This window comes from Staurois parvus, unplaced genomic scaffold, assembly GCF_062004578.1.
Source record: "Staurois parvus isolate SC_StPar_1 unplaced genomic scaffold, SC_StPar_1.0 ptg000047l, whole genome shotgun sequence".
Classification (NCBI taxonomy): Eukaryota; Metazoa; Chordata; class Amphibia; order Anura; family Ranidae; genus Staurois; species Staurois parvus.
In genome coordinates, this window is record NW_028317843.1 from 3,531,354 (window position 1) to 3,544,287 (window position 12,934).

General features: G+C 42.8%; 1 protein-coding gene across 1 annotated transcript in view; it reads right to left on the reverse strand.

Moving 5' to 3' along the window:
- LOC149470393 (fibrocystin-L-like) overlaps positions 1-12,934 on the reverse strand; it is a 221,387-nt gene that overhangs the window by 128,691 nt on the left and 79,762 nt on the right. The window contains exons 26-28 of the mRNA XM_089664462.1: positions 10,868-10,967; positions 9,390-9,509; positions 4,208-4,369 (exon numbers count right to left, since the gene is read on the reverse strand). Of these exons, the coding sequence (XP_089520588.1) occupies positions 4,208-4,369; positions 9,390-9,509; positions 10,868-10,967 (382 nt within the window). The remainder of the gene's footprint in view (positions 1-4,207; positions 4,370-9,389; positions 9,510-10,867; positions 10,968-12,934) is intronic.

Sequence of the window (12,934 nt, forward strand, 5' to 3'; positions counted from 1 at the left end):
ACACTTTGGCTTTGTAGTGAGTCACAAGGTGAGAGGCTGCAGTAGAGTTGCCACCTCATCTCTTTACAATTGAACACATATTAACTACACAGGTGCTGAGGCTAATTTAATGCAGGAAAGGCACTACGGGGTCAGTTCACTAAAGGTTACCACATGCGATAACACTGTCACATGACTCATTTGCATATATTATCGCATGCGGTAACAAAATGTCCAATTCCCCCCCCCCAAAAAAAACGATTCTGCAGTATTTAACGCTAATTTAAAAAATGTGTTGGTAAATACTGCAAAAAAACAAACATGCGGTAAGCTGTTAAATCCAATTCACAAACAAAACAGACAGTAAAAAAAGATGTGATATTTATCACCAGGGTTTTGCTGGTGGTATCACATGCAGTATTTTTTCAGATGCAGTGAGGGGGTTCCCTTCCCAACTCCTAGCGGTCTGGTATGGATATTAAGGGAAACCCCATGCCAAAATGTTAAAAAAAAAAAATGGAGTGGGGTCCCCCACAGATTCATACCAGACCCAAAAAATTCCTTAGGATTGTGATTCGACCCGCACATCATTTTTTTTTCAATTTGGTGTGGGGTTCCCGCAATTTGGTATGGATGGGAGGAGGAAGCCCACACTGTTTTTTTCATCATTTGTAATTGGTCCATGGTTTGTTTACATTCAGCTGTCAGTGGGACACCTGCTGACAGCTGATGAACCATCCATTGTTAACCGCTTAAAGACAGCCATATAGCAAATATACTGTTACAGGGCAGCACTTGTGCGCAAAATCACATATATATACGTGATTTAGCATTTCCAGGTAGGGGAAGCGTGAGCAATGTGCGCACACTATCTGCGCCTCCATTCACGGCCGCGGATGTCATTCACCAGGTCCCGGCAGGTAATTACCCGCCGGTGCCTGGTGATTACTGAGCATCTCCGACGGGGAGGAAGATTGTTTTGTTTACAAACAGTCTTCCTACCTGTCAGCTAGAGCACACTGCTCGGGATGGCTGTGCACAGTACAGCCATCCTGATCAGTGTGCTTACAGTGAAGAACATACCCCCGCCCCCTAGTAAAACACTCCCAGCACACAGTTAACCCTTTGATCACCCCCCCCACACACACACACACATTAACCCCTTCCTGCCCAGTGCCTTTAGTATGCTATCAGTGTTTTTTTTAGCACTGATCATTGCATTGGTGTTACTGGGGTGTCAGTGACACCAAGTTAGTTCCCCCCCAGTGTCAGAATGTCCGCAGCAGTCCCGCAGTCGCGCTAAAAGTTGCTGATTGCTGCCATTGCTAGTAGAAAAAAAAAATCCCATTACCTATACCGTCATTTGTAAACACTATAACTTTCACGTAAACCAATTAATTTACAGGTATTGGGAATTTTTAGCAAACACATGTAGCAGAATACATTTTGGCCTAAATGTATGACGAAATTTGGTTTTTAAAATTTTTTTACTGGACATGTTTAATAGCAAAAAGTCCAAAATATTGTTTTCTCTCAAAATTGTCGGCCTTTTTTTGCTTATAGTGCAAAAAATAGCACAGGTGATCAAATACCACCACAGAAAGCTCAATTCATGGGGAAAAAAGGACATAAATTTCATTTGGGTGCAGCATTGCATGACCGCGCAATCGTCAGTTAAAGAAACGCAGCGCCGTAACTCAAAAAATGACCTGGTCAGGAAGGGGGGTAAATCCTCAGGAGAACAAGTGATTAAGGATGCCACGGCTGGCTTCTTTAACAACCAGCTACCCTGCAATAAATTACTGCAAGAAAATATGCGGCAATTACTGCAATACAGATATTTTACTGCAAGAGTTATTTACTACAAAATTCTTAGTGAATTGCATATTTGCAAAAAATGTATCGCATGCGTTATTTTACTGCATTTTTTCAGATGCTATTTAACTCTTAGTGAATTGACCCCTAAGTGAATGTAATTACCACCTTAATCAGCCAAAGAAGCTGTGTAATTAATATGTGTTCAGTTTTAAAAGGATGAGCCTCCCCCCTAGCCTCCCCCCTTCTATCACCCCCTCATCTCTCCCCTCCTCTGACCTCGCAACGGCACTGCCCCCCACCACACCCAAGGCCCTGCCTACCGTAACCCCCCCATCACTGCACTCCTTCAGCCCTACTACCACTGAGGAAGTCAGCAGAGTCTTCTCAGAAGCCCGTCTCACTACCTGCCCCCTGGACCCTATCCCCTCTCAACTCCTCCGGTCACCCCCCTCTTCCCTCATCCGCTCCCTTACCCACATCTTTAATCTCTCCCTCTCTACTGGCGTATTCCCCTCCCCCCTAAAACATGCGCACATCACCCCCATACTCAAAAAGCCCTCTCTGGACCCCACTGACCTCAACAACCTCAGACCAATTTCCCTGCTGCCACTCACTTCCAAGCTCCTTGAGCGCTTGGTCTTCGATCGCCTAAGCGCCCACCTAGATGACAACAACCTCCTTGACCCACTACAGTCCGGCTTCCGTCCCCTACACTCCACCGAAACTGCCCTCCTCAAAATCACCAACGATCTACTAACCGCCAAAGCCAAAGGCGACTACTCTGTCCTCCTCCTCCTAGACCTCTCTGCGGCCTTTGACACAGTCGACCACCCCCTCCTCCTTAATAAACTACTCTCCCTTGACATCAGAGACACCGCTCTCTCCTGGTTCTCGTCCTATCTATCCCAACGCTCCTTCAGTGTCACCTACAATGGTGCCACCTCCCCTTCTCTCCCCCTCTCTGTTGGGGTCCCCCAGGGCTCTGTCCTTGGACCCCTTCTCTTCTCCATCTACACCTCCTCCCTTGGCAAACTCATACACTCCCACGGCTTCAATTACCACCTCTATGCTGATGATACTCAAATCTACCTATCCACCCCTCACCTCACCCCCTCATTCTCCGCCCGCATCACTCACCTCCTAAACGACATCTCTGACTGGATGTCGCTCAATTTCCTCAAACTCAACCTCTCCAAAACCGAGCTTCTCATCTTCCCCCCAGCCCGCGCCCCCCCCCCCATCCTTTCCATCACTACCAACAACACCACCATCAATCCCGCCCAGCAAGCCAAGGTCCTTGGCGTCATTCTGGACTCAAACCTTTCCTTTCAACCTCATATCAAATCTCTCACAAACACATGCAGGCTCCACCTCCGGAACATCGCCAGGATACGTTCCTTCCTTACCCCAGACACCACTAAACTACTAGTACACTCCCTGATTATCTCACGCCTGGACTACTGCAACTCCCTCCTCACCGGCCTACCCCAGTGCAGGCTCTCCCCGCTTCAGACCATCCTGAACTCAGCGGCCAGACTCATCCACCTCACCAGCCGCTCCACCTCTGCCACCCCCCTCTGCCTCTCCCTCCACTGGCTCCCCATTGCCCAACGCATTAAATTCAAATTGCTCACCCTGACCTATAAGGCCATTCACAACACTGCCCCTAACTACCTCACCGATCTGATCCCCAGGTACCACCCTACCCGTACCCTTCGCTCTTCACAGGACCTTCTTCTATCTTGCTCCCTGGTCTCCTCCTCCCACGCACGACTGCAAGACTTCTCCAGGTCCTCCCCCATCCTCTGGAACTCACTACCCCAATCCATCAGACTGTCACCGTCCCTCCTCACCTTCAGGCGCTCCCTGAAAACCCACCTCTTCAGGGAAGCCTACCCCACCCTCACCTAACAGCCGCTGCCCTTCCCTCCTCCTACCACTCCATCCCCCACAGCCGCTTCCTCCGGTGCCTCTACCCCCTCCCTCCTAGATTGTAAGCTCGAAAGAGTAGGGCCCTCTAACCCCTTGTGTACTGTTTGATGTTACTGTTCTGTTTCATGTATTGTCCCCCCCCATTGTACAGCGCTGAGCAAACCCTTTGGCGCTATATAAACACGATAAATAAATAAATAAATAAATAATGAGGTGGCAACCCTAGGCTGCAGCAGGGGCTGATATGCATCAGCATTCATCAACAAGGCCAAAAATGCAGAAGCATCAGTATTTAGATAACTTTGTTATCCCTGTGCACACATCTGAGACCAGAAAGTAAATGGTGACCATGGATGGTGGCTGAACAAAGTCATCCTTCTTGGGGAAAAAGCAGACAAAGGCATTGGCATGGAAAGGTTACAAATACCTGTAGGTGTTACAGTTACACATTACTAAGGGTTCAAGTAATTAACATTACCTGCTGAGCTTCCCACTGATGGTGTGATGGATAAGACAGACAGCTCTTGGGTAAGGGTCAGGTTTCCACCAGAAAATGCTGCCAGCCCAACCCCAGCGATGTACACTGAGATCGGGAAGGTCCCCGCACTTGCCTTCTGTACCAGACATCTGATCTTGTTGGCTTAAGATAAAAATAATTCAAAAATCCAGTATTATACATATTGCCAAAAACAGGTAGCAGAAGACCTTTCTAATGTTCTTGGACATTTACAAGGCTTTTAACAGCCTGTCATGGCCATATCTAAGACCCTACTGACAACTTTGGAATTCGGTCCTCACTTTCTCTTTTGAGTTACTGCTCTTTGTGACAGCCCTAGAATGTTCATTCAATATGGCTTCTTGTTACTTTTTTTGTCCTATTAGCAAAGGCACGAGGCAGGTGTGTCCCCTCTCACCTCCAGTGTCGGATTTATAAGGAGTCAAAGGAGCAATTGCCCCGGGCCCCCTGTCAGAGAGGGGCCCAGACTTCCTTTAATAAAAAAATTAAACTTGTTTTCCTCTGAGACTTCAGTAGTGTGTTTGTTGAAGAAACTGTCCAGTTTGCAGCCTTTGCCAAGCTCCAGTCATGTCTCACTCCATATCAACAGGCAGTTTGATTACATGATGAAGGTTTGCTGATACTTTCCTGGTATTAATGTAGCTCTTAGAATATGCAGTGCCTTGAAAAAAGTATTCATACCCCTTGATATTTTCCACATTTTGTCATGTTATAACCAAAAATGTAAATGCATTTTATTGGGATTTGATGTGATATACCAACACAAAGTGGCACATAATTGTAAAGTGGAAGGAAAATGATAAATGGTTTTCAACATTTTTTATAAACAAAATATGTGAAAAGTGTAGCATGTATTAGTATTCAGCCCCCCTGAGTCCACTTTGTAGAACCAGCTTTCGCTGCAATTAAAGCTGCAAGTCTTTTTGGGGATATCTCTACCAGCTTTGCACATCTACAGAGTGACATTTTTGCCCATTCTTCTTTGCAAAATAGCTCAAGCTCTGTCAGATTGGATGGAGAGCGTCTGTGAACAACAATTTTCAAGTCTTGCCACAGATTCTCAATTGGATGTAAGTCTGGACTTTGACTGGGCCATTCTAACACATGAATATGCTTTGATCTAAACCATTCCATTGTAGCTCTGGCGGTTTGTTTAGGGTAACTGTCTTGCTGGAAGGTGAACCCATGCCCCAGTCTCAAGTCTTTTGCAGACTCTAACAGGTTTTCTTCTAAGATTGCCCTGTTATTGGCTCCATCCATCTTCCCATCAAGTCTGACCAGCTTCCCTGTCCCTGCGGAAGAAAAGCATCCCCACAACATGATGTTGCCACCACCATGTTTCACGGTGGGGGTGGTGTGTTCAGGGTGATGTGCAGTGTTAGTTTTCCTCCACACACAACGTTTTTCTTTTAGGCCAGAAAGTTAAATTTTGGTCTTATGTGACCAGAGCACCTTCTTCCACATGTTTGCTGTGTCCCCCACATGGCTTCTCGCAAAATGCAAACAGGACTTCTTATGGCTTTCTTTCAACAATGGCATTCTTTTTGCCACTCTTCCATAAAGGCCAGATTTGTGGAGTGCATGACTAATAGTTGTCCTGTGAACAGATTCTCTTGCCTGAGCTATGGATCTCTGCAGCTCCTCCAGAGTTACCATGGGCCTCTTGGCTGTTTCTCTGTTTAATTCTCTCCTTGTTCGGCCTGTCAGTTTAGGTGGATGGCCATCAGTTGTTTCCATTTTTAGATGATGGATTGAACAGTGCTCCGTGAGATGTTGAAAGCTTGAGATTTTTTTTATACCCTAATTCTTCTTTAAACTTCTCCACAACTTTATCCCTAACCTGTCTGGTGTGTTTCTTGGCATTCATGATGCTGTTTGTTCATTAATGTTCTCTAACAAACCTCTCTACAGAATAGCTGTATTTATACTGAGATTAAATTACACACAGGTGGACTCCACTAGATTTTAGTTAGGGGTATCAGAGTAAAAGGGGTTGAATACAAATGCACACCACACTTTTCAGACATTTATTTGTAAAAAATGTTGAAAACCATTTATCATTTTCCTTCCACTTCACAATTATGTGCTACTTTGTGTTGGTCTGTCACATAACATCCCAATAAAATACATTTATGTTTTTGGTTGTAACATGACATAATGTGGAAAATTTCAAGGGATATGAATACTTTTTCAAGGCACTTTATTTCAGCAGGATGGTCACTAGTCGTTTGGAAGAAAGGTCATTCAGCAAATTACCACTGATAAAGAATTATCTGAGAACCACAGTGACTCATGAAAGACTAAATGCTCTGTGCCTACTGGCTGTCGAGAACAGTTTGATGAATTAGTTAAAGATTTTGCAGATTCTAACTGCAGGAATAAAGACTTTTTACAAATATTGTAGTGTGGTGCATACCTGTGATATATGACTTGCCAGTTCCAATTATCTGTGTATTATGCATTCTTACAGTCAATTAAATTGAGAAAAAAAACAGACAAGTGTCTTCTAACCTAACTTATACTGTATATTTTTTATCATTCATTTCAGTTCATTTTTTTATTTGTCATACAATTTATTTGCTATGTTGAGGGGCCAAGGTCAAAGTCCAGCTCTGCTCACCTCTACAGTTTGCACTTGCAATGGAACCCCTAGCCTTATCTATTAAAGCCATTTGGGATGTTTGGGGAATAGATGTTGCACGGTATCAACATAAAATCAATTTGATGAGTCCAAGTCCAAGATCATCCCTTGCATTTGGCCATCTTCATTCCCTCCAATCGGCTATTTGCTTCCAATGAGTACAGGATAAATTGCCCTATTTTGAAATATATCTCACACTGTCCTATGATACTTTGTATGCAGCGAACTTTGGGTCCATTATATGCTGAATCACAACTATTCTCAAATCTTTGAATAAGTACCAGATTTTATGGTTGACGCTAAAGACTTCTTTGTTGCCTAAGCTACTCTACCCTTCCAGAACCCTTCCTGTCCCTTCACACATTTAAAGAACTATCCAGAGACTTTGTATCAAATGTATTTGGCAGGATGCTAGGGCTAGAGTCTCTTAGCAAATCTGTTCTGCCCAAGCCTCCAAGAAGGTTTTGCAGTACCACAGATTTTCATATATTATTACATGGCACAAATTTCCCCCTAGCATGGTATGCATGCAGTAACCAACACCCCCATATGGGTAAGTATAGAAGCATACATACTAGCCTCTATATCTGTATCTTTAGGGTCACTCCTGATAGGTTAAATAAAATAACTAATCCAGTTCACAAACATTCTTTAAGGATGTGGGACTTAATGGCACATGAGGAGATGAAAATCTACCTGAGTACTTCACTAACTACCTTGCTTCATAATCCTACTTTTCGCCCGAATATACAAACTGCTCACTATAAGGGAAATGCTAAGCTTTAACACATTGCAGGCTTCCTGTAAGACCTGATCCACAGAGGTGTTTGATACCTACAGACATGTAAATATCTTAAAACTGAACTGCATATACTATTTTGCCACTTATACTCACTCCCTTTGAACACACTTTTTCCTGTTAAATACTTGTCCAAAGTTATGGTGTCACTGACCTATAAATCACTTTTGGGTTGCAAAACCATAGAACCTCCAATGTACGGCATATTTCTCAATGTGAAAAAGATTGGGGTTCCTCTCCGAAACCACATAAATGGTCGCAGATCTTGTATACTATTGTGTATGGTTTACTGAAGCTCTTTTTTTCTGGAAGTTAATTATAAACTCCCTCTGTGCTGGTATATGGTACCCTTCAGAACAGCTAAATTTGTGCAGGGCGCAGCCAACTGTTGTTTGAGGGGTTGTGGCTTAACTGGCACTTTGATCCAGGTGTGGTGCGAATGTCCAAGAAAAAATCGCTTTTGGACAAGGGGTTAGCAAATAATCTATACGGTCTTCTGACAGAGTTTCCCCAAAAATCCTTATGAATCCCTATTCAATTTAAAACCTTCTGCCTGCACCCATAAACAATTTAGATTCATGACATTTATTTTCAACACAGCCAAACAATCCTTGGCAAGAGTGTGGAAATCCAGGGTTCACACACTTGCACAGATCAAACAGAACATTTTTTGGTACCTGTTTAATGGGAAACTTGCTGCTACACTACATGATAAAGTCTGCAAGTTTAAAAAATCAGTGGATTTTTAATTATCTTGGGGGGACTCTTGGTAGTTCTATATGGATGGCATTAAATATTTATTTGTATGTGGGGGGTCTGCCCTGCAGGCTGGGATCCGATTGGACCTGAACTTGATCCTTCCTTCTTGTCTCTCTCTTTTTTTTCTTTCTCACTTTTCCTTTTCTCTTGAACTCTTTGTAAGCAGGCATAGACCTTTACAATGGACATCCTCTTTCAGTGGGTGCCTTGCCATTACATGGTTGTAAAGGCTTAAGGTATTTTACCTTCATGCATTCTATGCATCAAGGTAAAAAAAAAACCCACAGCAGCACCCCCCCCCCCCAGCCTACCCTAATACTCACTTGAGCCCCATTAAGATCCAGCGATGTGTACGAGAGCAGTATCTCTTTTGGGGCTTGAGTGCCCACATAGCAAGCTGCTTGCTATAGGGCCATTTGGCAGGAGAAAGGGATCAGGAGCACCATCGGGGGACCTGAGAAGAGGAGAATCGGGGCTGGGCTGTGCAAAACCAGTGCACACAGCAGATAAGCATGACATTTTTATTATTAAAAGAAAAACAAGGAACCCACCTGGTGGAACCACATTTTCTTTGTTGCTGTGACTATAGGCATTCTCTGAGGGAATATGTTTTATGGTTCTACCCTGCCTGCCAGGGTGGTGCTCATTTTTGCGTGATTGTTCAAGGTGATATGTTTTTAATAGACTTGTTTATATTTTTGTAGCAACTAGCTTTGTCTTCCTCTAACACTTGGTAAGTTGAGCACAGACCTCTTTATCGAAACTGGATTGATGCTTAACCATTGCAACCATATTTTCTGTTTTTTGCTCAATAATCATTTATTGAAACAGAAACAAATCCAATATTAGTGAAATTCATTTTTGTTTTGTTTTTTTTTAATATGTATGGCTATTTATTGTGTTGGTTTTTTGCAGTTGCTTTCATTGTTCATTAAATAACTTACCGGTAATGTTAAGAATGGGGCAGGTAATGTTGCCAATAGTAACAGAAGTGGTATCATTGCCAATACTGTTTGAGAATCCAGTTCCATTTATTATAAGGACTTCAACATTTCCATTCCACTCTAAAATAAAATGTTATAAAATAAACTTGTATGCAAAATTAGCAATTCCTTCGACGTACATATTATTGGAAAGTATACAATTCTGAGTTAACATGTAATGGACAATTTTATATTTCCACTACTATTTCCATGTTTGTAGTATGCACATGATTATTGTGGTCAATACCAATGATAGGGATTTTTACTGCAAACATGGACACCAATGCTAGGGGTTATTTTTTGCAGTTACGGACACCAATACTGAACATTATTTTTGCGACCACTGATGCTGTTTGAGGGTTTTTAGTGCATTCACTGACACCTGCTGGGTGGTTGGTAGGTTTTATTGTGGAGACACTGACATCAATAATAAGTTTTCTACAGTGTGCATTGCAGTACTGCGAGTTTGGGCTTTAAGGTGTGTTTAAGCCCATTCATTTTAGATGACCAACTCGAAGCAATGCACCTAAATGCACAAAAATGCATTGCTATTGTGCAACCTTCTAAAAGTGTCAGGGTCGCATTTGAAACTCTTCTATTTTTAATATTTTTTTGTTTTCTATTATTTTTACATTGACCACCGCTGCTTTAGTAACTGTAACATCCTTATATGGTGCCTCTGTGTCACCACAGGAGCATCAACTCTAGCACAATATGGTCAAGACCACATCCTAATAGTGTCTAGCGCAAAGCTAATCCTTGTAAAGATAGAATGGCAAATTTGAAGAATGAAGCCTAGGCTCAGTTTACAAAGCTAACACAACAGGATAAGTATCCTTATTTTCAAAAAGGTCACATGGTTGAAAATAGAGTGCCTTAGGCTGGAGTTAAAGCCCAACTCTAAGCACAAGAAAAAAAACACCTTTAGAGTGGTGCCTCCCCCTACTTCAAGGGTTAAATGCTTGCTTTTGCCTAGGGGCAAAATCATGTTATTCCTTGCTCCAGCTGGGTCCCTCTGGCGGAGCAATCAGTCCGGCACTGACGCAGCTTTAGCACTCCCAGCAGCACTTCTGCATCTTCCACAAACAATAAAGGGTTAATACCCTTGACACATACATAGGCTTGGGAGCCAGGGGGTGGTGAGCTGGAGCTGGCTGGAGTGGCAGTACGGTAATGCAGACATTTCGTCTCCCCCTAGAGCAAACAACTTTGTTTTTCCAGCCCAAAGTTGCGCTTTGTGAATTGAGCTTAATGTGGATTAGAACCAAATAGAAGCAAGCTGATATGCAAGCAGCAGGTGACTAATCACCCATTCTTCTGCAACACCTAAATGTGTCATGGTACACGCATTGGGAACCATTGATTTAGAGGGATATGTACAGCTGGAAAAGAAACCACCTTACAAGGTAAATAGTGCAGAGGATATGTGGATATTCTACCTGTACTAATGGAGCTTATCTCAGGAGTTTCCCTCACATTCCAGGTGTAACCACAGTCTCCGGTACATTGTGATGGAATTCCATTAATGTAGACTTCAACCTGTAGAATGATAAGATGTAATCTGGAGAAGAGAAGTCACCATAGAATGTCCATGCATGTTATGGCCTTGCCTTTCAATTTAGCCTATGAATTTTCAGATTTAGTTTTCAATTGTCTGATCTTTTGCAAACTTGGCCATAGATGTGTAGCACAACTCCTGTAGGTGCCACTGGATAGGATGGGTCCTCTGTTATTTGGCTCGAATTTACTCAAGAACCTCAGCCCTTCTCACACACCAGGTTGAGTGTATATATGTACAATATCACAAGAAACCACTGAAAGTAATACTTAGTACCCAAAAGTAGTGCTATATTAAAGAATATAGGCACCGAAACAGGTAGTAAAGGTAAACCTAATATATTGTCACCCAATATGGTTGGTAACTAGGCAAGCATAAAATGGATTAACAGTTAGGACTAGGTATAAGATGACATTTGGCATCCAGATCACAATAAATAGTAGCAAGCAGGGGCAGACTGACCATTTGGAAACTCGGGCACTGCCCGAGGGCCCGGGGTCAGTAGGGGGCCCCATGAGATGCCCCTGGTACCTTTTTCATAGGCTTTTTTGAGTTTGGGCAAGGACACAGGGGCCCCATGATCCGCTATTATCCAGGGGCCCCATGAGTTGTCAGTCCGCCCCTGGTAGCAAGGTGATCTCAAGTGCAGTGGTGAATAGTAAGTAGAAAGTTTAATTTATCAAGTGCTGAAACTATACTGCCAGAGTGAAGTTATCACAGCAATGCTAGTCCTAGACTGATTGGATATGCACAGTCCAAAAGAAAAGGAGGATGGTAGCAGAGGGGGCAGGAGAACAAAGGGGGCTTGCAGAATAGTTGTTACAGGAGGGGTAGACCTTTGAAATGTTCTTCTGCCGGCTATCATTGGGGCCTTTAAGAGCATTTTTGCACTTAATGACAGTCCCAGTTAACCTACATGCAGTATAGGTACAGTATATGTACTGTATAGTCCTGGCACAAGTGCCAGATGCAAGGTAGATGTGGTTCAAATGCGGTATAGGTTGGTTATAATTTGTTATATTGCTGCCTGTCATAGACTTATTATCTTGACAGCAATGTATAGAGTGAAATCACTGCCCAAGTTGAACTATATTCTATCATATAATAAAGAGATGGGTAGGAATATACATCTGTACAAAGATCATACTTGTTAGTCTGTAAGACCTTTCTGTGAACTTTTTTTTTTTAAATCCTATACATTTTCCAAACCATAGGTTAGGAGCCAGACTATTTAAATGTATATCCACCCAACATTTCAGATAAAGTGGGGAAGGAACCTCTGTTTGGTTTGATGACAGTTCAAGATTTTGCTAGAGAGACTTTCTCCCACTGATAACAGCATCATTAGACAGGAAGTGAGAAACAAAGTCCAACAGCAAAAGTTAAAGAAAAAGAAGAAAAATAAAATGCTGACTGGGGTTCTAGTTTTTTCTACTCTATTGAAAAAAATATTTTTTACTCCTGCATAGGACCTTGCTGCTCATTTCATTCACTTTCTGCCTGATGAAGTCCTTGTTAGCCAGAAAGTAATAGGGGAAATATCTCTAACAGAGCCCAGATAGCAGTAGCACAGCTCTGTTTACATTTCCGGCACAATGTCAGTGTGGTGGGATGAACAACTCCGACACATAAGCAGAAGTGATATCATCCTGATCCAGCCAATCAAGATAGCCTAAAAGCAACACCTGGAAGAAGCATGGAAGAAGATGCTGGAGATGGACCTTGCGAAAGTTGGACCGTTGGAGCATCGGTGAGTATTCTTGTATTTGGTACCGCTTTAATATAAAAGGGATGTATGCTTAAAGTGGACGAGAACTCAAAAAGAGAACATTTGCAGGGTTAATCTGCACACAGTATAGGCACAGTATAGGTACTGTGGTATAGGTCTTAGTGCAAGTGCCAGATGCAAGGTACATGTGGTTCAAATGCAGTAAAGGTTGGTAATAAA